The following is a 25,532-nucleotide window of genomic DNA, read 5'->3' on the forward strand; positions in this document are numbered from 1 at the left end:
AGAAGGATATAGACCTAACCAATCTTCCTGAAAAAGAATTCAAAATAAAGGTCATAAGCATGCTGATGGAGCTGCAGAGAAATATGCAAGAGCTAAGGGATGACGTCCGGAGGGAGATTACAGAAATGAAACAATCTCTGGAATGATTTATAAACAGAATGGATAAGATGCAAGAGGCCATTGATGGAATAGAAACCAGAGAACAGGAACACATAGAAACTGATGCAGAGAGAGATAAAAGGATCTCCAGGAGAAAGAATATTAAGAGAACTGTGTGACCAATCCAAAAGGAACAATATCTGCATTATAGGGGTACCAGAAGAAGAAGAGAGAGAGAAAGGGATAGAAAGTGTCTTTGAAGAAATAATTGCTGAAACTTCCTCCAACTGGGGGAGGAAATAATCAATCAGACCACGGAAGTACATAGAACTCCCAACAGAAGGGAACCAAGGAGAACAACACCAAGACACATAATAATTAAAATGGCAAAGATCAAGGACAAGGACTGAGTTTTAAAGGCAGCTAGAGAGAGGGAAAAGGTCACCTACAAAGGAAAACCCATCAGGCTATCATCAGACTTCTCAACAAACCTTACAGGCCAGAAGAGAATGGCATGATATATTTAATGCAATGAAAGAGAAGGGCCTTGAACCAAGAATACTGTATCCAGCACGATTATCATTTAAATATGAAGGAGGGATTAAACAATTCCCAGACAAGCAAAAGTTGAGGAAATTTGCCTCCCACAGACCACTTCTACAGGGTATTTTAGAGGGACTGCTCTAGATGGGAGCACTCCCAAGACTAAATAGATGTCACCAGAGAAAATAAAATCACAGCAAAGAAAGCAGACCAACCAAATACTAACTAAAGGCAATAAATAAACTCAACTACCCACAAAAGCAATTACAGGAAACACAAAAGAGCACAGAATAAAACAACCAACATATAAAGAATGGAGGAGGAGGAATAAAAAGGGAGAGAAATAAAGAATCACCAGACAGTGTTTATAACAGCTCAATAAGCAAGTTAAGTTAGACAGTAAGATACTAAAGAAGCTAACCTTGAACCTTTGGTAACCACGAACCTAAAGCCTGCAATGGCAATAAGTACAAAGCTTTCAATAATCACCCTAAATGTAAATGGACTGAATGCACCAATCAAAAGACACAGAGTAATAGAATGGATAAAAAAGCAAGACCCTTCTATATGCTGCTTACAAGAAACTCACCTCAAACCCAAAGAAATGCACAGACTAAAAGTCAAGGGATGGAAAAAGATACTTCATGCCAACAACAGGGAGAAGAAAGCAGGTGTTGCACTACTAGTATCAGACAAAATAGACTTCAAAACAAAGAAAGTCACAAGAGATAAAGAAGGACATTACATAATGATAAAGGGCTCAGTCCAATGAGGATATAACAATTATAAATATATATGCATCCAACACAGAAGCACCAGCATATGTGGAACAAATGCTAACAGAACTAAAGGAGGACATAGAATGCAATGCATTCATTTTAGGAGACTTCAACATGCCACTCACTCCAAGGACAGATCCACTGGACAGAAAATAAGTAAGGACACAGAGGCACTGAATAACACACTAGAACAGATGGACCTAATAGACATCTATAGAACTCTACATCCAAAAGCAACAGGATACACATTCTTCTCAAGTGCACATGGAACATTCTCCAGATAGAACACATACTAGGCCACAAAAAGAGCCTCAGTAAATTCCAAAAGATTGAAATTCTACCAACCAACTTTTCAGACCACAAAGGTATAAAACTAGAAATAAATTGTACAAAGAAAGCAAAAAGGCTCTCAAACACATGGAGGCTTAACAACATGCTCCTAAATAATCAATGGGTCAATGACCAAATTAAAATGGAGATCCAGCAATATATGGAAACAAATGACAACAACAACACAAAGCCCCAACTTCTGTGGGACGCAGCGAAAGCAGTCTTAAGAGGAAAGTATATAGCAATCCAGGCATACTTAAAGAAGGAAGAACAATCCCAAATGAATAGTCTAACATCATAATTATCAAAACTGGAAAATTAAGAACAAATGAGGCCTAAAGTCAGCAGAAGGAGGGACATAATAAAAATCAGAGAAGAAATAAACAAAATTGAGAAGAATAAAACAATAGAAAAAATCAATGAAACCAAGAGCTGGTTCTCTGAGAAAATAAACAAAATAGATAAGCCTCTAGCCAGACTCTCAGCAAAATGGGTATAGAGGGCAACTATCTCAACATAATAAAGGCTATATATGATAAACCCACAGCTAACATCATACTGAACAGAGAGAAGCTGAAAGCTTTTCCTCTGAATTCAGGAACAAGACAGGGATGCCCCCTCTCCCCACTGTTATTTAACATAGTACTGGAGGTCCAAGCCATGGCAATCAGACAAAACAAAGAAATACAAGGAATCCAGATTGGTAAAGAAGAAGTTAAACTGTCACTATTTGCAGATGACATGATATTGTACATAAAAAACCCTAAAGACTCCACTCCAAAACTACTAGAACTGATAACGGAATACAGCAAAGTTGCAGGATACAAAATTAACACACAGAAATCTGTGGCTTTCCTATACACTAACAATGAACCTATAGAAAGAGAAATCAGGAAAACAATTCCATTCACCATTGCATCAAAAAGAATAAAATACCTAGGAATAAACCTAACCAAAGAAGTGAAAGACCTATACCCTGAAAACTATAAGACACTCTTAAGAGAAATTAAAGAGGACACTAACAAATGGCAACTCATCCCATGCTCTTGGCTGGGAAGAATAAATATAATCAAAATGGCCATCCTGCCCAAAGCAATATAAAAATTTGATGCAATCCCTATCAAATTACCGACAACATTCTTCAACAAACTAGAACAAATAGTTCAAAAATTCATAAACACCAAAGACCCCGAATAGCCAAAGCAATCCTGAGAAAGAAGAATAAAGTGGTGGAGGGGATCTCACTCCCCAACTTCAAACTCTACTGCAAAGGCACAGTAATCAAGACAATTTGGTACTGGCACAAGAACAGAGCCACAGACCAGTGGAACAGATTAGAGACTCCAGACATTAACCCAAACATATATGGTCAATTAATATATGATAAAGGAGCCATGGACATACAATGGGGAAATGACAGTCTCTTCAACAGGTGGTGCTGGCAAAACTGGACAGCTACATGTAAGAGAATGAAACTGGATCACTGTCTAGCCCCATACACAAAAGTAAATTTGAAATGGATCAAAGACTTGAATGTAAGTCATGAAACCATAAAACTCTTAGAAAAAAACATAGGCAAAAATCTCTTAGACATAAACATGAGTGACCTCTTCTTGAACATATCTCCCCACGCAAGGGAAACAAAAGCAAAAATGAACAAATGGGACTATGTCAAGCTGAAAAGCTTCTGTACAGCAAAGGACACCATCAATAGAACAAAAGGGTATTCTACAGTATGGGAGAATATATTCATAAATGACAGATCCGACAAAGGGTAGACATCCAAAATATATAAAGAGCTCACACACCTCAACAAACAAAAAGCAAATAATCCAATTAAAAAATGGGCAGAGGAGTGAATAGACAGTTCTCTAAAGAAGAAATTCAGATGGCCAATAGACACATGAAAAAATGCTCCACATCGCTTGTCATCAGAGAAATGCAAATTAAAACCACAATGAGATATCATCTAACACCAGTAAGGATGGCTACCACTCAAAAGACAAACAACAACAAATGTTGGCAAGGTTGTAGAGAAAGGGGAACCCTCCTACACTGCTGGTGGGAATGTAAATTAGTTCAAGCATTGTGGAAAGCAGTATGGAGATTCCTCAAAAAGCTCAAAATAGAAATACCATTTGACCCAGTTTGAAAAAGACAAATGCACCCCTATGTTTATCGCTGCACTACTTACAGTAGCCAAGAAATGGAAGCAACCTAAGTGTCCATCAGTATATGAATGGATAAAGAAGATGTGGTACATATACACAATGGAATTTTATTCAGCCATAGAAGAAAACAAATCCTACAATTTGCAACAACATGGATGGAGCTAGAGGGTATTATGCTCAGTGAAATAAGCCAAGTGGAGAAAGACAAATACCAAATGATTTCACTCATATGTGGAGTATAAGAACAAAGAAAAACTGAAGGAACAAAACAGCAGCAGAATCACATAACCCAAGAAGGGATTAACAGTTACCAAAGGGAAAGGGACTGGGGAGAAAGGGAGGGTAGGGAGGGATAAGGGTGGGGAAGAAGAAAGGGGGCCTTACGATTAGCATGTATAATGTGGGGGGTGGGGGAAAGGAAGGCAAGTAATGATTCTACAACATCTTACTATGCTGATGGACAGTGACTGTAATGGGGTTTGTGGGGGGGACTTGGTGAAGGGGGAGCCTAGTAAACATAATGTTCTTCATGTAATTGTAGATGAATGATAACATAGAAAAAACAAAAAAAAACACAAATAGCTTCCCATGCATTTTAAGAACCTACAAGGAATCAAATTGCGTGTGGAAGTACATACATACATACAAGCCCTCATATATTTATTTTATATGTAGAGATATATATGTGCATGCATATGTATACACAGGTTCACACACACATTCTGTGCCTTTCAGTGGGCACAGTTATAGTACAGTGCAAAGTGGCAGACTGGAAGTTAGAAGACTTGGGTTCTATTAACAAATGTACAACTAGTTAGCTAGCTGGATGATTTCGGCCAACTCTTAATCTCTCTGAACTTAATTTTATTATCTGTAGAATGAGGAGGCTAGACTAGGGCTCAGAGGTATCTCTAACTCTGAAATTCATTGATTCTACATTGTCCATTTAGAGAAGCAAACGAGAGACACACAAATGCATATAATTCAAGTTTATAAAGGATTTTTTTAAAAGACTTACCTCATCATTTGTTAACTTCAGGAATAAATCCCCAAGGACTCCTTGGCGTGGCCACTTCAGGACCCTTTCCTGCAGAGCATGAAGCAAATCCAGGTGCTGCTGGACAAGGTACCGTAAAGAGCCAGGGAAGAGGCTTGAAACAGAATAGAGAGAGGATCACACAAACCAGGTGTAGAAGAGAAAAGACTCTACAAAAATATATACAGCAGGTCCCATTTTCCCAGATATTCAAAATATTCTGAGTCATAGGTCTGCATTTTGGATTGAAAAAAATGTTTGTCATTGTAGACCTGACAGCAGATATCCTCGGGATATAAAAAGACCCCTTTACTGATGAACCTCTACAGATTTTACTCTATTCAAATGTGTATTGAACTAATAAAAAGCACATCATTTGAATGGCCTTTTAAAAGCCAAACTAGTACATGCTCATTTATGGGACAGTGGAACTTCTAAGGGAAATTTTTTTCAATGTTTTAAAGTTACTCCCACTTGATGTGCAAAATAGTCTAATCAGTGTTGGAGATTGACACCATTAAGGAAGCACTTGGTCTTCTCAGATACTGGGTGGGAGACTGTTACTTGAGTAAGTAGGAAAATCTGTTTAAAGCTGGCAACCAGAAGTTCAGGGGATGGGGGTATGAAAGTGTTCCTTTCTCCCTTTCCTTCGGTTAAGAGGAGCCCTGGGCAAGGATAGAATCTTGCCTGGGGAGGCTGCTGGCCAGGCCTGGAGATGCATAGACTCCCCTTCCTTCTCTCACATTCCTCTCCCCCATCCCTCAGTGCACCTCATTTTTTTCAGAGGAAATGAAGGGAGGAAGAGACATGTCAGGCAAGGATGGGTGGAGAGGAGGGAGGAAAAGGATTCATGGGAGGAGGAAGGAGGACTGAATGGAGAAGGGCAGGGTGATCAGAGGGCTATAGGAATGAGGAAGGAAGAAACGAAGGAAGTAGAGTTTTGCTGGGACACAGAAGGATTCTGAGCTCTCACGTGGTGACTTAATGAGAATTGAAAGAAGATTCCCTTGTGCTTTCAAGACCACAAGTTTAACAAATATGAAAGTGACAGCCTGCTTGTCAGAGAAAGCCAAACTTAACTGGATATTTCCCCAGGGTCCAGTAGAGTAAATTCGTGGACAGCTGGGGTGCTTTGCCAACCCTGAACAAGCAGACCCTTATTGAGAACAATAGGAAGGATGCCCATTGGAGAAGAGGTCCCTCAACCCATCTCTGAGCTAAACAAAGACCCCTGTGGCTGTAGCTCAGAGCAGACACCTAAACACCAGGACAGTAACCAGCACCCTATGAAAGGATACAGGGAGTCCTTCCACTCCTGCCTTCCACCCTCCACCTCCTGGGCCACTCACTGGTCTTCACATCAAAGCCAGCTGACCTGTAAGCGTAAGAAGAGGAGCCCCCTGATCTGAGCACTTAGGACTAGTGCAGTGGGCTCGCAAGATCTAAGAATTCCCTGTCCAGATCAGAGGGAATTTTCAGGAGTGCCTGGGGGAAGACCATAAAGCTGCATGACTAAAGCACAACTGGTGCAACTGAAAGAATGAAACACTGCATGTGTGTTTCCAGGTGTGAAAGATTCTCCCCACCAGAGGCTAGACTTTGGGTAATATTCCTGGTGTGACACTGAAAGACGTTAGGGCCCCATGCTGAGATTTGTAAAGTGTCTGGGATTATCTTGTTTCTTTTTCTCTTTTTTTCCTCTTCTTGCCTCCCCTCCCCTCTGCTCCTCCCTTCTCTCTCTCTCTCTCTCTCTCTCTCTCTCTCTCTCTCTCTCTCTCTCTCTCTCTCTCTCTCTTTCTTTCTTTCTTCCTATTTTTTTGGGAAAGCTGCCTTCTCTACACTGTGACCAGTGTTCTTGCAGAGTCAGAGAGCTGGTAACCTTTTGGAGTCCAGGTACCTCCTGGCCTGTCCACTGAGATAACAGTTTGAGATTTCAGGGTCGCGGCAGAGAAGACTAATGCTCCCATCAGGTATTATGGAAACACATAGGTTACATGAAAAGCTTGACCTATGGTGGGTTTTGTACCAAATATTGAAAACATCGCTAAAAACTTTTTAATTTAATAAGGTTATTTTTTGAAACTGGGGAGGAGTGTGGAGGATGTGAGCCAAGGAGATGGAGAACAGAGGGGAAATGTATAGAAGTATAGACACATTTACTCTATTTCACTGTTCACCTATAGCCAAACCTGACTCCCAGAAGCAACTGTTTCATGCAGATCAAAGTATTAAGTGCTCAGCTTCTTTTCTGTTCCTTACTAGGGTTGAAATTGTGGCAACATAAGTAGTATATTCTTTTTAAAGCCTTCAAAGTTATTTCAGTTCCCACAATACAGTTCTTAAACTATGAGGGAAAAAAACTAACAGCAATCAAGGAAAACCCAGTTATAGTTACAAACTGATAACACCTTTGTCAGTGTTGTAAGCCTAAATAATTCCTGAGCTTCAGCAGCAGCTTTTAACCAAATCTGATGGGCATTGATGACTGAACATATGCCACCTGGTGGTGATCTGTAGTATACAGCTTGTTGGGCTCGAAACAGGCAGAGGAGGCTCTTAAGCATTTCACTTTTTTTTCCTAGGGAAAACCTGAAGTTTTATTTTATAGGTTTGAGAAGACAAGGCAACCTCAGGTTTGAAGGTCAAATTGTACTTGTGATAGGTTTTATTTTCTGCCCAAGGTTACTCTTTAATGGGGGTAGAAAGTGCTGAAAGCTTGCAGTTTATGATGGGAAAATAGTAGATCCTTATAAATTCATTTTCATATTTTAATGGGGAACAACACCAGTAGGGAAAAGGAATAAACTCATTCTGTTTTGAATTTCATTCAGCTGATCTCTGTAAAGTATGTGTGGAGGCTTCAGAAAAACTTAGAAAAAAAGAAGAAATAGAGTGAATGAAGAATAATGAAAATCTAACCTTAGGCTAGAAAAATGATGACAGGGCAAAGCTTAGAACAGGAGACTTTGTGCTAGTACTAAGAGTACTGAATTAACTTTTTCTTTTCTTGGTCTATTAAAAGAAAGAACAGGGTTAGCTCAGTAAATAACTAGCATGAATAGCATTATTATAGATAGGAGAAATTACTGTTATCTTACCCTCATTGAGGATGTTATGATAGCTTTAATTTTTTTAAACCTCAAGGTATGGGAGAGAGGTCCATTTTTTCCTTAGTAATGGGTCATGAGAGAATGTCTTGGAGCAGTAGGAAAGGACGAGAAGCAGAAAAGAGCTTCAGTGAGCTAAGAATGTTTCTAGCATCCCTAATTACCCAGTCAGCTGAGATTTGAAGAAAGAACTTGTGGGCTGTTAAGAAGGAATCCTGAGGTTTGAAATAGGAAGAGACAAAGTCTGCTTCTGCCTGAGAAACCTGACATTGCTCTTAGTCAAAGTGGTGTCACTGAAGGCACTGGGCTGTTAGAGAAACAGTGTGATATGGAAAGATCATAAAGCACCGTGTCAGACAGGCCTGGGTTTGAATTCTGGCCCTAATGGCTACCTGGCTTTAAGGCCCTCTGGACTTGTTTTTCTTCATCTATGAGGTAGGGTTCACAGGCTTCTGGTGAAGATTTCATGAAGTTATAAATGAAGAGCCTAGCACATGGCATGGCTTCTGTGTTCGAGAGTAAACAATTTTCTCTTCCTCCTTGCCCTGTCCCCAAACTTTCAGAGACTAGGAAGAGATGCTGCTGGCTTAGAACTGTAGATGTGGAAGCAAAGCCACTCCAAAAGGTGGGCTCACCATTAGGTTTGATTAATGTAAACTGAGCAAGTCTTTGGCAACAGCAACAGCCCTAGAGGCTCTAGAGACTTCTCAGGGAGCTGAAGGGGCAATCTGGGAGGGAGGACAAGCTGGACTGGAGTCTAGGAGGGGGAATCCAGTGGCCAGATGGGGAAGGAAGCAGAGTGAAAATCTGGGTGGCCACTGAGAGAAGGTGAAGCCGAGTCAGAGCCTCTGCTGGCCTCAGCTTTGGCTGTGTTTCACTTCTCTTTCTGTTCTTTGTTGCTTTCTCATATGTTGTATAGCTCAGTTTTGTAGTAAAATAATTATTGAAAATAGTGAAGCCCACTTTGAGTTTGTCGGGAATATTTTCTCACCTCAGTCATGTAGAAGGGGGAGCTTATGCATTGGTGATTTTCTTGGCAGCTGCAAAGCTGAGTAAACTTGGGGGGATGGTAAGGAGCAGGAAAATACAATTAGGGGCTTCCCTAGGTAGATTCACCGTGTATGAACCACCCATGTATCTCACTGAATAGAATATTTAAAGTAATAATGCTACATTTGTCCAAAATAGTCCATAATCCAGACTTTCCATACTCTTTTGATTAGCCTTTTCCTTAATATTCTAGATTATTCCATCTTCATTACATTAGTCTTTTCTACCAAATCATGGTTTCCTCCTTTGTGCTTTCTCTCAACAAATCTAAAGATTATGAACAGATACAGATCAAGGAGTATTGTGATCGGTGGCTGGCATGCTGTTACAGTACACTGCAGTCCCCATGGAAGCCTTACCCCACAACACAGGTACACACACGCACGCACTTATGTATTATGTGGTACCAAGGTATCACCTGAAAAAGTAGTAAGAAATGTCCAAGTTCATAGTCATATCAGCTGCATATACCATTTATCTAATGGCTGCTTAGTGCCTTAGACTTCCACTGCATCCATCCCCCTGTACCTCTGTGAGACCTGTGATCCCAGGGGCACATGCAGATGGCAACAGAGAGCAGTGCCTCAATGCAGAGCGTGTTCTCCCTTTAGGTTCTTAGCAGACATGCCAGGGACACTGAGGCCACGGAGACTGCACTTATTTTCCTGTCTGCCAAAGATCTAAATTTGAGACTCACCAGGGGCTTCCTTTTGTCACTGCCTATTCTCTTTTCAAAGTGTATTTCTAGAACTCTTTACAGGTCTCAGAATTCCCAAACTGAAAACAATAAACAACTTACCTTATATGTTAATCAATCTGAAAAGCAAAGGCAATGAATACATGGATACCTTCTCTCTTTGGAATTCCTCTTTCCATCTGACCCCTGGAATGTTGCCTTGATCTTCAGGATCAGAGAGATGTTAATGACATATTTTCTTTCTGATTCAAGCAGTTCTAGAGCCACAGTCTGTCTTTTAGCTTTAAAAATAAACCAAAGAGGGAATTTTTGTTGACTACTTCCCAAAACCCTATTAAATGATAGGAAGCAATAAAATGACATTGAAAGCAATCAAGAGAGACACCAGCAAGTTTTTGGAAGATGGAAAACAGAATGGAGGTATGCTAGTTAATTCAGTAGAGCAAAAGGCACAAAACCTTGGTATTCTCATCTGCGGATGAGGGGCAATGCTGCAGACAGGAAACACAGTCTACGTAAAGTGCAAGTGGTCTTCCAGGCCACCGCCCCCATGCCAGATGGCTGCCTCACTTCCACCCTATGGGAAATGGTAAAAGTTAAAGTAAAGGAGCCCTGCTCTCTGGGATCTGGGCTAAAGACACCAGAGACTCCCCTCAGGCCCTTCCCTGGCAGGGTCCAGCTTGCCAGCAGCTATCCAGGCAGGAGACCGGAGGGTCTGCCACTGGAGAAAGCTACCACCCAAGGGAAGAGGGGCCACAGACCCTGACCACAAGAGGCCGCCCACCAAAAAAGTCTATCTGCCACCTGACTAGCCTATTACAAAGCCCATTTCTTGATAAGCTTGGCCAGTACAGAATTTCCAGGTTTCTTTTTCTTTAGTGCCTCTCCTACTCATAAATAAACTCTGGATCCTCAGACACTTGAATCAAGCTTATACCATAAAAGAAAGAAGGAAAAGTACACACACACACACACACACACACACACACACACACACACACACATATATATTTTAATGAGAGTGGGAACCCCAAATAAACAGACAACGCAGGGAGATGTAATGTACAGCATGGTGATGATAGTTAATACTGCATTATGTAATTGAAAATTGCTGAAAGAGTAGATATTAAAAGTTCTATCAGAAGAAAAAATGTGTAACTATGTAATAGTGACAATGTTAATGAGACTTGTGATTTCACAATATATAAAAATATCAAGTTACTATATTTTATATCTGAAACTAGTATAATATATATATAAATCATACCTCAATTAAAGAAAAACAATGCAGAAACAAAAGAAAACTGCATAAAGTACAATCAATCTAATTATCTAATTTTTTTTATGAAGATGTAATTTAAAAAAAAACAAAAGAAACTTTTTGGTATCTTTTGCAAAGACAGAAGAGTAGAAGATAAAGTCAAGGAAATATGCCTACTCACTCCCACCCCCAAATAAACAAGAAAGAGACATATTGAAGAAAAATAGAAGAGAAAAGATGGTAGTGGAGAAAATCAATCCAGGAGATCCAACATCATATTAGTAGAAGTTTCAGAGAAAAGAAAAGAAATGGATGAGAGGATAGTAGCAAATTAATAATAGGAAAAAAAATTAAGACAGACCTATATAAAGGAAGACATATACCATGTTCTTTGGAAGACTCAATACTTCAAGATGTCAATTTTCTGCTAATTGAAATAAAAAGAATATACAGTCTAGAATTAGACCTACCCATATATGATCAATTGACTCTCCCTGTGCAATTCAGTGAAGGAAGAAGGGTATTTTGAATAAATGTTGCTGAAGCAACTGGATAGCCGTATGGGAAAACAATGAACCTGGACTCCTTTCTCATACCACACATCAAAATTTTTTCCAGGTAAGTCATAAACCTAAATGTGAAAACTAAAACATCAAAGATTTTAGAAGAAAACATACTAGAGTATCTTTACAACTTTGGGAGAGGCAAAGATTTCTTGGAAGGACACAGAAGTCACAATCTGTTTTAAAAGTTTAAAATGGATAAATTAAACTTCATCAAAATTAAAAACACCTATTCATCAAAATATTATTAAGAGTGTGAAAAGGCAAGCCACAGACTGAAAGTATTTTCAGCTCATGTAGCTAACAAAGAATTCATACCCAAAGTGTATTAAGAATCTTATTAATAGGTAATAAAAAGATAACCCAATTTTAAAGTTAGACAAAGGGCTTAAAAATAGTTCTTCATTAAAGAAGATTATGAATAGCCAATAAGGATGTGAAATGATGGTCAGCATCATTGGTCATCAGGGAAGTGCAAATTAAAATACAGTGTGATACCAGTATACACCCTTGAAAATGGCTAAAATTAAAAAGACTGAATGTGCTAAGTATTAGGAAGGATGTGAAGCAACAAGAACTCTCATACATTGCTGGGAAGGGTATAAAATGTTCCAACACTTTGAAGAATTGCTTGATAGTGTTTGAAAGTTAAACATAATCCTGTCTTATAACCTAGAGATGTCTCTCTTTGGTATACACCCAAGAGAAATGAGGGCATATATCCAAAAAAAGGACTTGTACAAGAATATTCATAACAGTTTTATTCAAAATAGCACTAAAGTGAAAACCATCCAAATGTCCAGTAACAGGAGAATGGATAAACATATTGTGGTAAATCCATTTAATGTGATTTGAAAAAGGAATGAGTTACTGAATGAATTACCCCCATACATTACATTGAGAGGAGAAAGACACACAAAAGAATACATATTACCTTATTCCATTTTTATGAAGTTCAAGAACAGACAAAACTAATTTATGGTGATAAAATTCAGAATAGTGGATTTTTGGAAGGGTATTGACTAGAATGGTGCATGAGAAAATTTTCTGGGTTGATAGAAATACTATATATCTTGATTTGGGGTGATAAAAAGGGGATATACATACATGAAAAACCAATGAGCTTAAACTTAAGTTTCGTGAATTTTACTCTATGTAAATTAACCATCAATAAAGTACCGATTAAAAAAATAGCAGCATAAACTTTTTTTAAAACATGGAAGCAAGTACCAGTAAAAAACAGTCAAAAGAATTTAAAGTGGTTGCTGCTATTCTTCAGGGTAAATTTTTTAATACTGTTCAGTGTTTTATGTATTGATAATAAAAATTGATTTAAAAAATTACCTCTCACAAAATAGTTTGAGGGAAATGCCATTGTGTGATATGCAGTAAGTGTTCAGTTATGGTTTATGATCTGAAAAAAGAGGGAAAGAAAGAGGGTGGACTGGAGGACAGACCCTGTTGCATGTTTGATGTTTTGGTGGTAAACCAACTGATAAAAGATTCATACGTTGGAGAATCCATGTCGCTGACACAAATAGTTCTCAAAATTCTGCCCTCTTCTCCACCAATGTTATGCCTTTTTTTCCCTCAAAGCACTTACACTACTAAATGTCATGACCACCCAGAATCAAGGTGGTAGTCCCACCAGGCCACGTGACCTCAGGCGAGGCGCTTCCTCTCTATACGCTTCAGATTGTTCACGGGAGAAGGAGCCAGAGACTAGTTTATCCTCCGGAATCTGTAAGAACTCCAACCCTTAGGCTTGCTGTTCTTTAAACATTCAATTCGCATATCCTTTTGGGACTTACCAGCTAAAGAGGTTTCACAGAGAACATTTTCCAAGGAGCTGTGTCTACCCTGGCCAGCCTCCTTGAGTTTATCTGGGTGGTCTTTCGTGACGTACTCCTCGCCCCATTCTTTACCATCCTTAGGCTGCCTCCACACAGCAGACGGCAGATGGCCTTTGGGTTGGATATCAGCTGAGAGGCAAGACTTAAGGTTTTCTTCTGCTTCTGGAGTTGTTGGATTCACTCCTGAAAAATGAACACCTGACTTTAAAAAAAATTGTATTTGTTGCTACTCTCAAACATTATGCCCAAGTTTGGGTACCACTATTCCTTGAAGATTAAATATATCAATTAAAGATTAAACATTTCCACTGTTGCAAAGTCACATCTCTCTTTTCCTGGTCTATTTATCCTCTAATCTTTGTACATAGTCTCTAGTAAATAAGGGTTTTTTTTAAAAAACGAATTTGTGAAATAATATGACCAGTTATAGTGGTATGCATTGGCACCTTATATCTGCTTCCTTTCAGGTGAACGCACCAGCGTGCAGCACTAATGGAAAGACAATATATGAAGAGGAGGAAAGAAGGCTGCCAAAGACAGTATCTTCTTTTGGAATTTGTCCTCCTTGGCCCTGATGATGGTAAGTTGCATAAAGGAAAGAGGAAGAGAGGGAGGAAAGATGAAATAATTTGTAAAATTCTGGTGAGCTGTCCACTAAGTAAATAACTTTTAAGTAAACTCTAAATTGTGTGGTGCATAGAAAACTTACGTCATTGCTACATACACCTGTGAGTTCTTGGCAAATGTAAATTCACTGGTGACTGAAATGAGCCAGAATACTAGTTTTGTCTTAAACTTCCTCACCCCTTCTGTCTCTGTGAGGTAACTGAGTCATAACTGGCACGCTTACTGGAATCTTTGTAACTATAATGCTTAATCTTGCTTGAGTTCTTTCATGCTTGGTTTGGGACTGAGGAAGTTAAAGCAAGGAAGGTAGAAGAAGGGGTAGGGTGGAATTGCTGGAAGAAAATAGAACTCAAAATAGAGCCACTTACCAGGCCCCATCATTCCCTTCATATTACTGTCTGCTACATGCATGGATCTGGGTTCATGGGCTGCAGAGAAAGAAAAGCTTTCAATTAGTGTCCATTCTGCTGGCATGGACTGAGCAAGGCAGTGGGGACAGACTCAGAATGTATAGTTTACTGGGGGAGACAGAGCAGTAAAAGAGAGACAGAGCAACAGACAGGAAGAAAATTACAGTATAGTGTGGTAAGTGCTGTTTTCTCTTCTGTAAAAGAATGTGTAAGAGTTGTACTTACCTCATAGACTACTGTAAGAATTAAATCACGTAATATCTGTAAACTGCTTACAGTAGTACCTGGCACACGGTAAGAGTTAAATTACTGTCTAACTATGGTGGTAATGATAAAAAGGGCCAGAATGAGGCTATTAAAGCATTATATCAGACCCCATCACTCCTCTGCCTAATGCTAACATCAAACCGCTGCCTAATCCCGTGGTCTCCCTTGTCGGTATAAAAGCCAAAGACTTTGTAATGACCATAAGGCCCTAAAATATCTGCTGTCCTCCCCTGCTTGCTGTTTCCTCCTTTTTTAAACCGTAGCTCCTATTGTCTTCCCTGTTCACTCCACCTTATCCCTCCCACTCTTCTTGTTATTCCTTGAATACATCAATCATGTCCCTGCCAGTACCTTGACATTGGCTGTTCCCTGTCTTCGCCTCAGGACCCATAAACTACTTTTCTCCCTTCTTTCAGGTCTTTACCTGGCACCCTCTCTAAAATCATACCTCTCTAAAAAATTTCCCTATTTTCCTCCTTACCACTGTCTGACACACTACATATACTCTTTACCTTTTTCATTATGTGCTTCCTTGAGGACAAAGGCTCCATAAGGGCAGGACTTTTCACTGTTCCTTAATTACTATATGCCACCCTACATCAGTGCTGGGAGTGGATGGATGGGTGGCTGGATGGACAGAAGGATGGATAAATGGGTAGTGGAACAACCAACACTGTGTCTGTGACCCTATGAAAGACCTCAAGCCAGAGGCACCCAGCTAAGCTGTGCAGATTCCTGACCCAGAGAAACAGTGACATAACAAATGTTTGCTATTATAAGCTACTGAATTTGGGGGCAATAGATAACAATTGCATCATTTTATTATTATTAGTGGGTAGTTCAACCCTATCTGAAAGTTTGGCCCTGTGAGCCTGAGTTTCAACATAACCTACAAATAATAGTATCCAGAATGTCTTATCATGCCCCATTATTCTCAAATTTCTGTAGCAACTTGGTGAATAAACTATGTTGCATAAGCCATGCCTATATAACAGTAAGGATGAAGGACTTCCACTAAACAACTAATTTAAATCATCTGGGCACTTTGTAAATATAATTTTTAATCTTTCCTGTGAACATGTTCCAAGAGGACATGGCATTGATCTGACTCTACTTTCCAAGCTCATCCTATATTCTTCCCTAATGAGATTATCACTTTCTATCATGCTCCCTGTGACATGAAGCAAAGAGAATAGAACCACCTGTGAGGAATCCATTCCCTAGATGGATCACATGAGTTTTCCTAGACTACTCTAACAGTCTCTAAAATAACTACTCGAAGGGATAAAAAAACTACAAGTAAAAAAGCGTATCTAGACCTTGCAGTTATACCAATTAAAAGCCATGTGATTTAGATGTTTAAATTCAGGTATCAAAACCTATTTATTATCTATGAATGTATGAGCCAAATTGTGGCTTAAGCCATAAGGGTAAAAAACCAGCAGCCCTGCCCTTGAGTAGCTTACAGTTGGTTGAGAAGTCCCTGAACCTCTTTTGGAGACTTTCTACATGCAAAGGAACATTTATCTAACAATGTTACCATCTACATTCATTCTCCTATGTATAAAGTCCTTTGCTAGACACTGTTGAAAATACAAAGATGTAGCAAACATGCAACGGAACATGGTTACAGACATCCCTTGGAAAGCCAGTTTCTTTAGTACTGCCCAGGTATGATTTTTGAGTATCTGTTCTATCATCCCTCAGATCAGGAATTGGGTTAGCGACTGTTTGAGCTCACAGACAGGCACCAGCTCTGGTTGTCCAGAGAAGGAGTAGTACAGAGTTGGCCCACCACTGACATCACTGCCTGCCAGTTAGGGCAGACAGGACTTTCTCATACGAGTGTAATCTTTGCTGAAAAAAAAAAGCAGAACACAAGTTTATCTATTCTAAGAATACAACTAGTTTTAAAATGTCTATACAGTGAGACGAGGATTGAGAAGTAATGTAGAAAATAAAATAATTTATTGGAGTAAATAATTTTTAAAAGATTTTTTTCCTAGGGTTGGTACAGTGTTATTGTGCAATAAATTATTTCTAATTCATTTGAAATTTAGAATACCCAGATTAGTACTCCCCCCTCCCTTAAAAAATCTTTTAAAATTAGGCAGACTTTTCTATGGATTCTTCTAAATTCCTGTTACCAGAGGAAAAATCTTGAGCAATACACCATTTTCCTCTAATAAAAGTGCAGGATTTAAGCCCATTCTCACTACTACTCAAGCCCTAGGCATCAGGGAAAAATTGCTTAACTAATTCAGTGTGATTTGTGAACTGTACCTTTTTCATAGGCCTGAGAAGGCAGAAGGTTTGTAAAGTCTTCACTGGGAAGGACAGGCTCAGGGATGTTGATGGAACTAAAGGGACTTCCTTGTGCCTGAGCTGGCCCAGCCTGGGGCCCATGTTCTTCTTTTTGAGTTTTCCTGGGGAAGGGGAAATGAAGAGTCTTAATACCTGATAGGTTAAGAAGAGATTCAGTTCAGAATAACTCAAGAAAATTTCTGGGTTACTGGCTGGAGCCATACAAAATTGCTGTTTTTATAAATTTAAAACAGTTAAACACTAGCAATTCTTATAGCTCAACTTCATTCATCACCAAAGCTGGAGAAAAAAAATTAAATATCTATGAATCACCTCCTAATTGCAATATCTATATTCTTATTTTTCTGTTACTGGCTTTGCTGTCATCAGGATCTTTACAAAGTTTGCAGTGGTGAAAATCTGCTTGGGATGATTTATAGTCACTTAACAAGCAATATAAAGGTACCAGGAGCCCCGAGTCTTCAACGGAAAAAATAAGCCATTCTCCAGGGTCACACAAATATTATTGCCATATTTCTATTTCACATTTGGTAATAGTAAAAACATAACAGTTAAGATTCTATTTGTTTAACAGTGAAATTTGATTCAACCTGGTTGAGATATTAGCACAAATTTATTTTCAGTGGTAGAAGTAAAATAATAGCGTTACAGAAATTTTAGAAAAGTAATAAAAAAAAGAAAATCACTGGTGTCTCCACTATCTTAATAGAACAATCATTATTTCAAAATACATCTTTCTAGTTATTTTGTGTGTTTCTACTGCTGAAATCAAATTCTACGTGCCATCTTATATCAATTTCATCTCACTTCCTATTGTACTGAATGCATCTTTCATGTAATAGTGAACAATCCATTTTTAGTATTAACCAACTTTTATGTCTCTATAACCTCCATCATGTGCTGACCAGTATCACTGGTACTGGGGAAGGTGTCCTCAATGCCCTTTACAATCCATTGCTTATGTGTTTGCCTTTGGTCAATTTTTTGTAAGACACTCACTTAGCTTTAACTTTTCGGGATTCTCGCCGCTTCTCCTGTTGAAGCTGTTCAATTTTCTGTTGCATTTCTTCTTGTTTGGAAGTGATGGCCTGAATCATTGACATAGCATTGCTCAGCTCTTCCTAGAAAATAAAAATCGATATGCATTTAATTTGGTATGTGGGGTTAAAGTATATAACATAATATCTAGTACACAGTAAGCTTTTAATTGTTGAATGAATGAATGACAAATGAAAATTTTACTTCCATTATGTTTGGATTTTAACACAGAGTTCCAAAAAAGAAAAACATGGAATAGATATTTTACCATGACAATTAGTGACTGGGCCAGAAAGAAAAGTCTTATTTTTGGCTGCTACATGAAAAGGCAAATTTTCTACTTGTATGGCTAAGACCAAGGTTTTCTCTTCAGCAGGGAAATTGCAGAGAGGTCTACCTTGAAATAGTTTAATGAATTCTTCATCTCAGTAACTTTTTCCTCCATGGAACATTTGCAGCTCTTAACCTTCTCTTCCAAAGCATATTCTCCATGTTGAATTCTTGACAGTTCTTGCATTGCTTCTGTGAAACCAGTTTTGAGTTCAGAGGCTAGGGCCTGCAACTAAATAATACATGAAGAGTGAATTCAATTTGCTGTCAATTATTCCAGATGATACCATTAACCCTTTGATTTTTTTTTTTTTTTTTTTGAGAAACCAGGCTCTGAAAAATGTACAGGTCTCATTTACTGGTAGATTTAAGTCTGGACAGCTTAAGGCAATCTTGGCCCCATTCTACAGAAAAGAAGGTCCTTTTATAGGACACATGGTGAAAGTTGATAATGACAAGAAAGCAAGCCATTAGGTTTACAAGTGCTCCTGCAAGCTACTATTTATATTAATACCTTTCATTAAAATGAGATTAACTTGAAAAACAACATATGCATTTGAAAGACAGTCTTGATCCAGTAACTCTTTGAATTCCATGAGAGAAGTGATGGGTTATATTATCCCCGGTTGCCAGGGAAAGATGAAGAAAGTCAGTTATTCTTTTCGTTAAAAAAATAAATGATAAAAAGAGTAATAACCATCTTATCTGAGAATTTCTTTGAAAAGGAAGAAACTTAAAATATGTATGTATGTATTTATTCTTGGATGATATCATAGAAGAGGAGACAATGGCATTTTCAGTGGCAGAAAATAACTGCAATGGCAGGAGCTCAGCACGTTGTTGATGGTGGAATGAAGCATCTCCAGCAGCCAAGCCTGGGGATGTAGGAATGCACATAACAGTCTTCCATTGTGAACTTCCACACTGTGAAAAGGGTGTCAGTTTTAGAGTCAGATAGGGTTCAAATCCTAGCTCTCTCCTACAAGTACTGAGACCTTAGGCAAGTGGGTTAACCTTTTTGCACAGTTTCCACACTCATAAAATAACTGTAGCAACACCTGTTTCACAGGACTATCTTGAGAATTAAATGAAACGTAGGTAAGGTGCCTGTCATAGTGCATGCTTGGTACATAGAAGGTGTTCAAGAAATGTTAATCTCCTTTAAGTGGCACATCAAAAAAGTTAAGCACAGACAGAAATATGGAGAAAATGGAGCACTTCTAAAGTTCAGTTTTATTTATTGAACAAATGAAAAATGCATTTTCAACAGACAGAATAATAAGATAATAAAAACAAAAGGTAAATACAGTTGACCCTTGAACAACATGGGTTAGGATTGCATGGAGTTTTTTTTTTCAATAAATTGTATTGGAAAATTTTTTGGAAATTTGCAACAATTTGAAAAAACATTTTCTTTTCTCTAGCTTACTTTATTTTAAGAATACAGTATATAATACATAAAACATGTTAGGCTGAAAATAGATATGGGCGGGTGGAGGGAGAATAGTCCAGTAAAGCCCACTAGAAGGGACTCAAAGAGTTAACCAGATAAAACTAGAGAGCCAGAAAGGACTCACCGAGTTCATGAATTAATCAGGTGAAGCTCCAAAGGCCAAGAGCAACTTGGAATGTCCAGATATTCCAGATAAAGAAAAGTATCTGAGCACAGCCCATGTCTTCATCATATCAATTAGATCACGCCATTGTAAGATTTACTTTAGCCCGCTAAAAGGCCCAGCTCATTCTTTGACTTCCTCCAGCCCTTAATCAAGAAACTTTGTAACCAGGGCAGGAGACAGACCTCAGAAGTGTAAATAAACCTATGTGAACAAAGAATGCTGAAGTTCCCAAACCAACAGTCACCTAAATAATCCTGTTCTTAAAACAAAACTCCAAAGGAATTATCAATCACCTGTATACATCATGCTTTGTGCTGACTCCTATCCAAAAAAGCCCTGTAAAACCGCAGACCCCAAACCCTTAAGCACGCCTCCTCTCTGAGGTTGCCCACACTCGCCTTTCTTGTGTGTCACTCTCTCTGACCTACTTCAGATAAGTAGGAAGGGGCTGCTGAGAGCTCTGATCTGGGACTTGCAAGTTCCTGTCGCCTGGGTGACCCCGACAGGGCTGCAGCTGTACTATCATGCTCCTTAGAAGCCTGCCTGAAAATCTCTTTTCTTTGCCTTTGGGAAGTTCTCAGAACATAATCTCACTCCATCCAGTGCTCTGCGGCTCCCCCAAATCCTGGGATGTTAGGAACTTAGTTCCTACGCTGTGCAGATCCAAGTGGACACTGGACACCAGGTGACACCGGCTTCAGGAGTTGGCAAGGGATTATGCCCTTACGCTGAGTAGCAGTTCAGTGAGCTTCCCTTTCCTCCATTTTTCCTTCCTCTCTGCTTTATTCAAGTAAACCTGCCTTTATCTACTTTGACTCAGGCCTGCTCCTCTCTTGGAGTGCATTCAAATAAGACTTTTACTCTGCTTCGCTACTGTGTCTCTGCCCTTCAATTCTTCGTTGAAGCGGACAAGAACCAAGGAAAATAAACTCAGTCCCCCACCCAACATAACATACACAACATGTGTTAATTGACTGTGTTATTGGTAAGGCTTTCAGTCAACAGTAGCCTATTAGTAGTTAAATTTTGAGGGAATCAGAAGTTATAGTGGATTACAGGGGTTAGGTGCCCCTAACCCCTGAATTGTTCAAGGGTCAACTGTCATAACATCACTTTCTTGGAATTTATGATTTTACACTCTGGCCAGTAGAGAAACTCTTAGCTCCAGGTCTCTCTTTAAAACAGAACTTTTTAGAAGATTCAGTCTATAAATAAACGTACCCACCAAATATTCTTATAAAAGGGATGGAAATTAAAACCCAGTTACCTTAACAAAATTCCTTCAAATGTGTATTTCTAAGCATTTCAGAGTCTGGTTATACATATGGTTCCAACTTGCAATGGCACCACCCCCTATAAAATGCCTTAGTTTCCTACACCATATTTTTTAAATAAAGGGTTTTGTGGCCCACTGTCTCTCACAAAGGTTTCTTTCAAGGGCTAGGAGGAGGGAGAAATAAGAGGAACTAAAGAGATGGTTCAGAGGGAAAAAGCAGGACCTGTCAAGTGTTTGGGGCTGGAAGACTAGGAAACAACGTAATTAATCTGTTTTTCATTCCAATTACTTTTAATTTTAATAAATCTTTGTGATGGATGTCAGCACATGTCCTAATTTAATCATCTTGATAGATTGAATCACCAGATCAACTACTTTTGATCTGGTAATTCTTGCTATATAAATTCATCTGCTGTGAGCCAAATAAACAAAATCAACAGCTCTATAATGTCAAAGCAAAATTTATGCAGGTTTTAACATTGAAGGAAGAAAGGAAACCTGACATTCATTCAGGTGCTTTGAAAGTCACTCAGGTTTCCTGCTTGAAAAAACAAAGGGAACCGCTATCTCACTGAAATAGGTTTCATCACCAGTGCTTCCTTAGGTGGATATGTGTGGAGTTTTCCCCAGGAGCCAAAAGGCAGCAGCAGGCTCCTAAGGGAAAGTAAATTTTCTCACCTGTAGAACCTCAGCTCACAAAAAATTAAGAACTATCAAAAATTCTCCCTAACAGACATCTTATATAGGGACTTCGGGAACTTTGAAACTATTCTGAGCTATGAGCCCATTTCTTATATATTATAAACCTATATATTACTTGGAGCTCCTTGCTACTTGCCACCAAAGTAACATTACTGCATTAAAAACAGCTCCACAACCACTGATCAGCCAGGGTGGGGATGCCGTAGTGAGCACAGTCACACATCAGAGACAACATAATGCTTTTAAGATGCTTGGGCTCTTGTTATCTTTAGCTGCTTCAAACTGGTTTTCTAGTACCAACTAGCCATTCCTTTTTGAACAATACAATACTCTGAAGATAGAGACTTCACATTTTTTTCTGTTCTCTCTTCAGCTTTCTTGTTTGACAGCCCACAGCCCACCCCAAGGATTAGAAATGGGAGTCTACCTTGTTCTCCAGCGAGTTGAACACGTTCCTCATCTCGTTGATTTTTTCATGAAGCTGCTCTAGAGAGGTTATGATCCCTCCATTCTGCCGCTGGAGGCGGGCTCCCGCTGGAGGCAGGTTCAGAGAAGACTTGTACTTCGAAGCCTAGGGCACCACAGAGGGCATCTTAGGCTCAAAGAAATAGCGGGGAGGAGTCCGAATTCTTCCTATTTCCTGCTCTTAATTGCTGTTTCTCAATTTTCTTTGCTTGGCTTCTTAACTCTTCTTAAGATGAATTTTTGTCAATGTCTTCCAATTTTTTTTCTGCTAAAGATCCCTCAATCTAAATTTTTACGAATTTTGCAAGTTGCTCCAACTTGTTTTTACGCAGATTTCTCCTTCCTTTCTGTCCCATTATCAAGGTCAGAAGGCTAATAGGAGCAAATTGAGGGGACTGGGCCTGTATCTGGAGAACTCTGCGAAGGCCTACATGTCATGATTTGAGAAACTTCCAGAAGGCATGCCAAATACCTACAACACCTGGCTACAGGCTCTATAAGAGCAAAATTCAAGGTGTTTTGAAGTAGTACATGATGCCAAGGTTGCCAAGGTAATTGCTTTGGTTTCCCCCTAAAGCAGGGTTTGTACAGAAGAAACATGGTCTTTCTGCCAGTTTCCATCTTCCTAATTTTAGCCTCTTTATTAATTCCTGGAAATGTAATGATATAAAACACAAAGTGGGCAACAAGTCATTTGAACAGTCAAGAACAAATTTCTCAAATCTACTCCCTTACCCCTTACACTCCCTGCAGAGGTGGACCCTTAAAGTCATTCTTACAGGGAACTTTTGAAGCTGATATGAAGCCTGTGTGTTGGAAGTTTGTGTTACCAATCCCTGGATGTACCACAGGCCTAGCAGAGTTAACACCTCTACTGTTTGATAACATTCCTCAACAGAAAAAAGAGACTGAGGTTCAAACAGGACTTGCAAATCCTAGAAAATATTCTATAGCAGTTTTAACAATGAAACCTATTGCTGTAGGACTGGTTCCCATGACTTTTCAATTAGAGATCCTTTTGGCACATAAATTTAAATTGGCACATAAAATTTAATTTGGCACATAAAAATAAATTTTTAAAAATTATTTTCATTATAGAGAAAGAGGAAAAAAGCATCACCCTAACTCTCATTTCTTTAATATAACCATTAGTGTTTTGGCATATTTCCTTCTATTATGTTCTATGTGTGTAAATGTAGATATTTATATGGTTGAAATCACACTACAGATATATTTTGATTCTGCCCTCTCCTTTTGCCTAACATTCTTATAAGCCTTCACTTTTTTTCTAAGTGCATTTTTAATGGCTACATAATATTCCATGCTATGGACATGCCACCTTTTACCTACACATTCATTCTTGTAAATTTATGTTGTTGGTAATTTTTCAGTATTATAAATAATACTGACATATAATGCTTTTCATATAAGGCTTTGTATGTGTTGTACATTATTTCCTTAAGATAAATTCCTAAATATGAAATTACTATAAGTCAAAAGATGTTAGGTAGTATTTGACCCAAAGGGAAATCTACTGTATTAAATAAAATATATTCAATTAATTAGTAAGTATACAAAATATATTTGACCAGAGGGTTTGAAAAGTTAGGATGCTATGGTTGTGCATTCTTGGAAACATACTGTATGATGTATAATATCCTAAATCAGTGTATTTAGAAAAACATATCTTGGACAAGCTATATGAAACGTAAGTAATGTAAATGGATGAAGCTGCAGTTGTTCACCTTCCCAAAGCTTCAAGTGAGCCAAAAATACAGTTAGAATTCAAATCATTTGTGTGAGGTTTGAGCTAGGATTAAATTCTGCAATTGCCATATCTGTTGCCTTAATTGTGGGATGCCCCCTCTTCTCAAGTTAATGAAATCATAATTTTAAAAATCCATATACAAAATGAGGTAATCAAGGGTGAAGCTGCACAATATGACTCTGGAAAAGAGACTGGATTAGACTTTGATAGAGCTAGGTACATTGGACAAAAGATGAGAGGAAAAGGAAATAGACTTGGGCTCGAATCAAAGGGAATATACTAAGCTTCAGAGTGAGTAGTATATCCACACTGCTTCCTTCACCTGATCTGGCAGTGACTCTCCCTGGAATGGACCAGGAAATGGTAGTGCTCTTTCTCCTGTTGATGTCTATGATGTGATTTGGGTCATTGTACCTTACTCTTACTGAGGAGGTCAACTCCATCCAAAATACAGGGAGGCTAAAAGGGGTCTGAACATTTTAATACTTCTGCATTTTTACCCAATAATTTTCATAAAAGGTTCCACCTGTTTATACACATCAGAATTAACTATTATTAATTATTTTATTATTTGCTAATTATGTAGTCAAACATAATACTCCTTGCTTTAGTCATACTTTCTTTGAACTTCTACTTCTTTTATAAGAAAAGAACTTTTTCTTCTATTTGTTAGCCATCTGTAATTTTACATTGGTAAACTGTTTCTGTTCTTTGCCCATATTCTGCTGACATCTCAGAAGTTTCCTTTTTTATTGATTTCTATAAACTATATATCATTAAACCTTTGTAATATTTCTCATAAGAATTTTTCTGATTTTTGTCATTTACCTTTGAATGTATTGAAAATATATTTACATTGGAAAAGTTTTTTATTATAATATAGAAGAGCTCTCAAACCCTTTCTTTTGTGATTTCTTCCAGTGCCTTTTTTTTTTTACTAAGAAATACATTCCACATCCAGAGACAAAATAAATATTCAGTAATTCTAAACTTTTATGGTTTGAGTTTTAATATTTAAAACCTTAATCCACTTTTAAATTTATTTTGATTAAGGTATAAAGTAAGGATCTCTTTTTTCTTTTCCCAAAGAACCAGACAATTTTCCAAACACCATTTGGCACCAGACTGAATGAGTGCATCAGACCTTTTGATTCAAAGCAATATATACATCTTTCAGATATTCATTCATTTAACTAATATTTATTGAATATGTATT

The 25,532-nt window shown here is 38.4% G+C and overlaps 1 protein-coding gene across 7 annotated transcripts in view; it reads right to left on the reverse strand.

Moving 5' to 3' along the window:
- ARHGEF33 (Rho guanine nucleotide exchange factor 33) overlaps positions 1-25,532 on the reverse strand; it is a 121,944-nt gene that overhangs the window by 67,962 nt on the left and 28,450 nt on the right. For all 7 annotated transcript variants that reach the window (XR_005058778.2, XM_073214162.1, XM_037009332.2 and 4 more), the window contains exons 5-11: positions 18,554-18,718; positions 18,118-18,239; positions 17,077-17,219; positions 14,485-14,544; positions 13,448-13,672; positions 9,964-10,093; positions 4,941-5,073 (exon numbers count right to left, since the gene is read on the reverse strand). Coding sequence is in view for 6 of the 7 variants with exons in the window: in XM_073214162.1 (XP_073070263.1) it covers positions 4,941-5,073; positions 9,964-10,093; positions 13,448-13,672; positions 14,485-14,544; positions 17,077-17,219; positions 18,118-18,239; positions 18,554-18,718 (978 nt within the window). In the remaining variant the exon portion in view is untranslated. The remainder of the gene's footprint in view (positions 1-4,940; positions 5,074-9,963; positions 10,094-13,447; positions 13,673-14,484; positions 14,545-17,076; positions 17,220-18,117; positions 18,240-18,553; positions 18,719-25,532) is intronic.

Source organism: Manis javanica, chromosome 1, assembly GCF_040802235.1.
Source record: "Manis javanica isolate MJ-LG chromosome 1, MJ_LKY, whole genome shotgun sequence".
In the NCBI taxonomy this organism is placed as follows: Eukaryota; Metazoa; Chordata; class Mammalia; order Pholidota; family Manidae; genus Manis; species Manis javanica.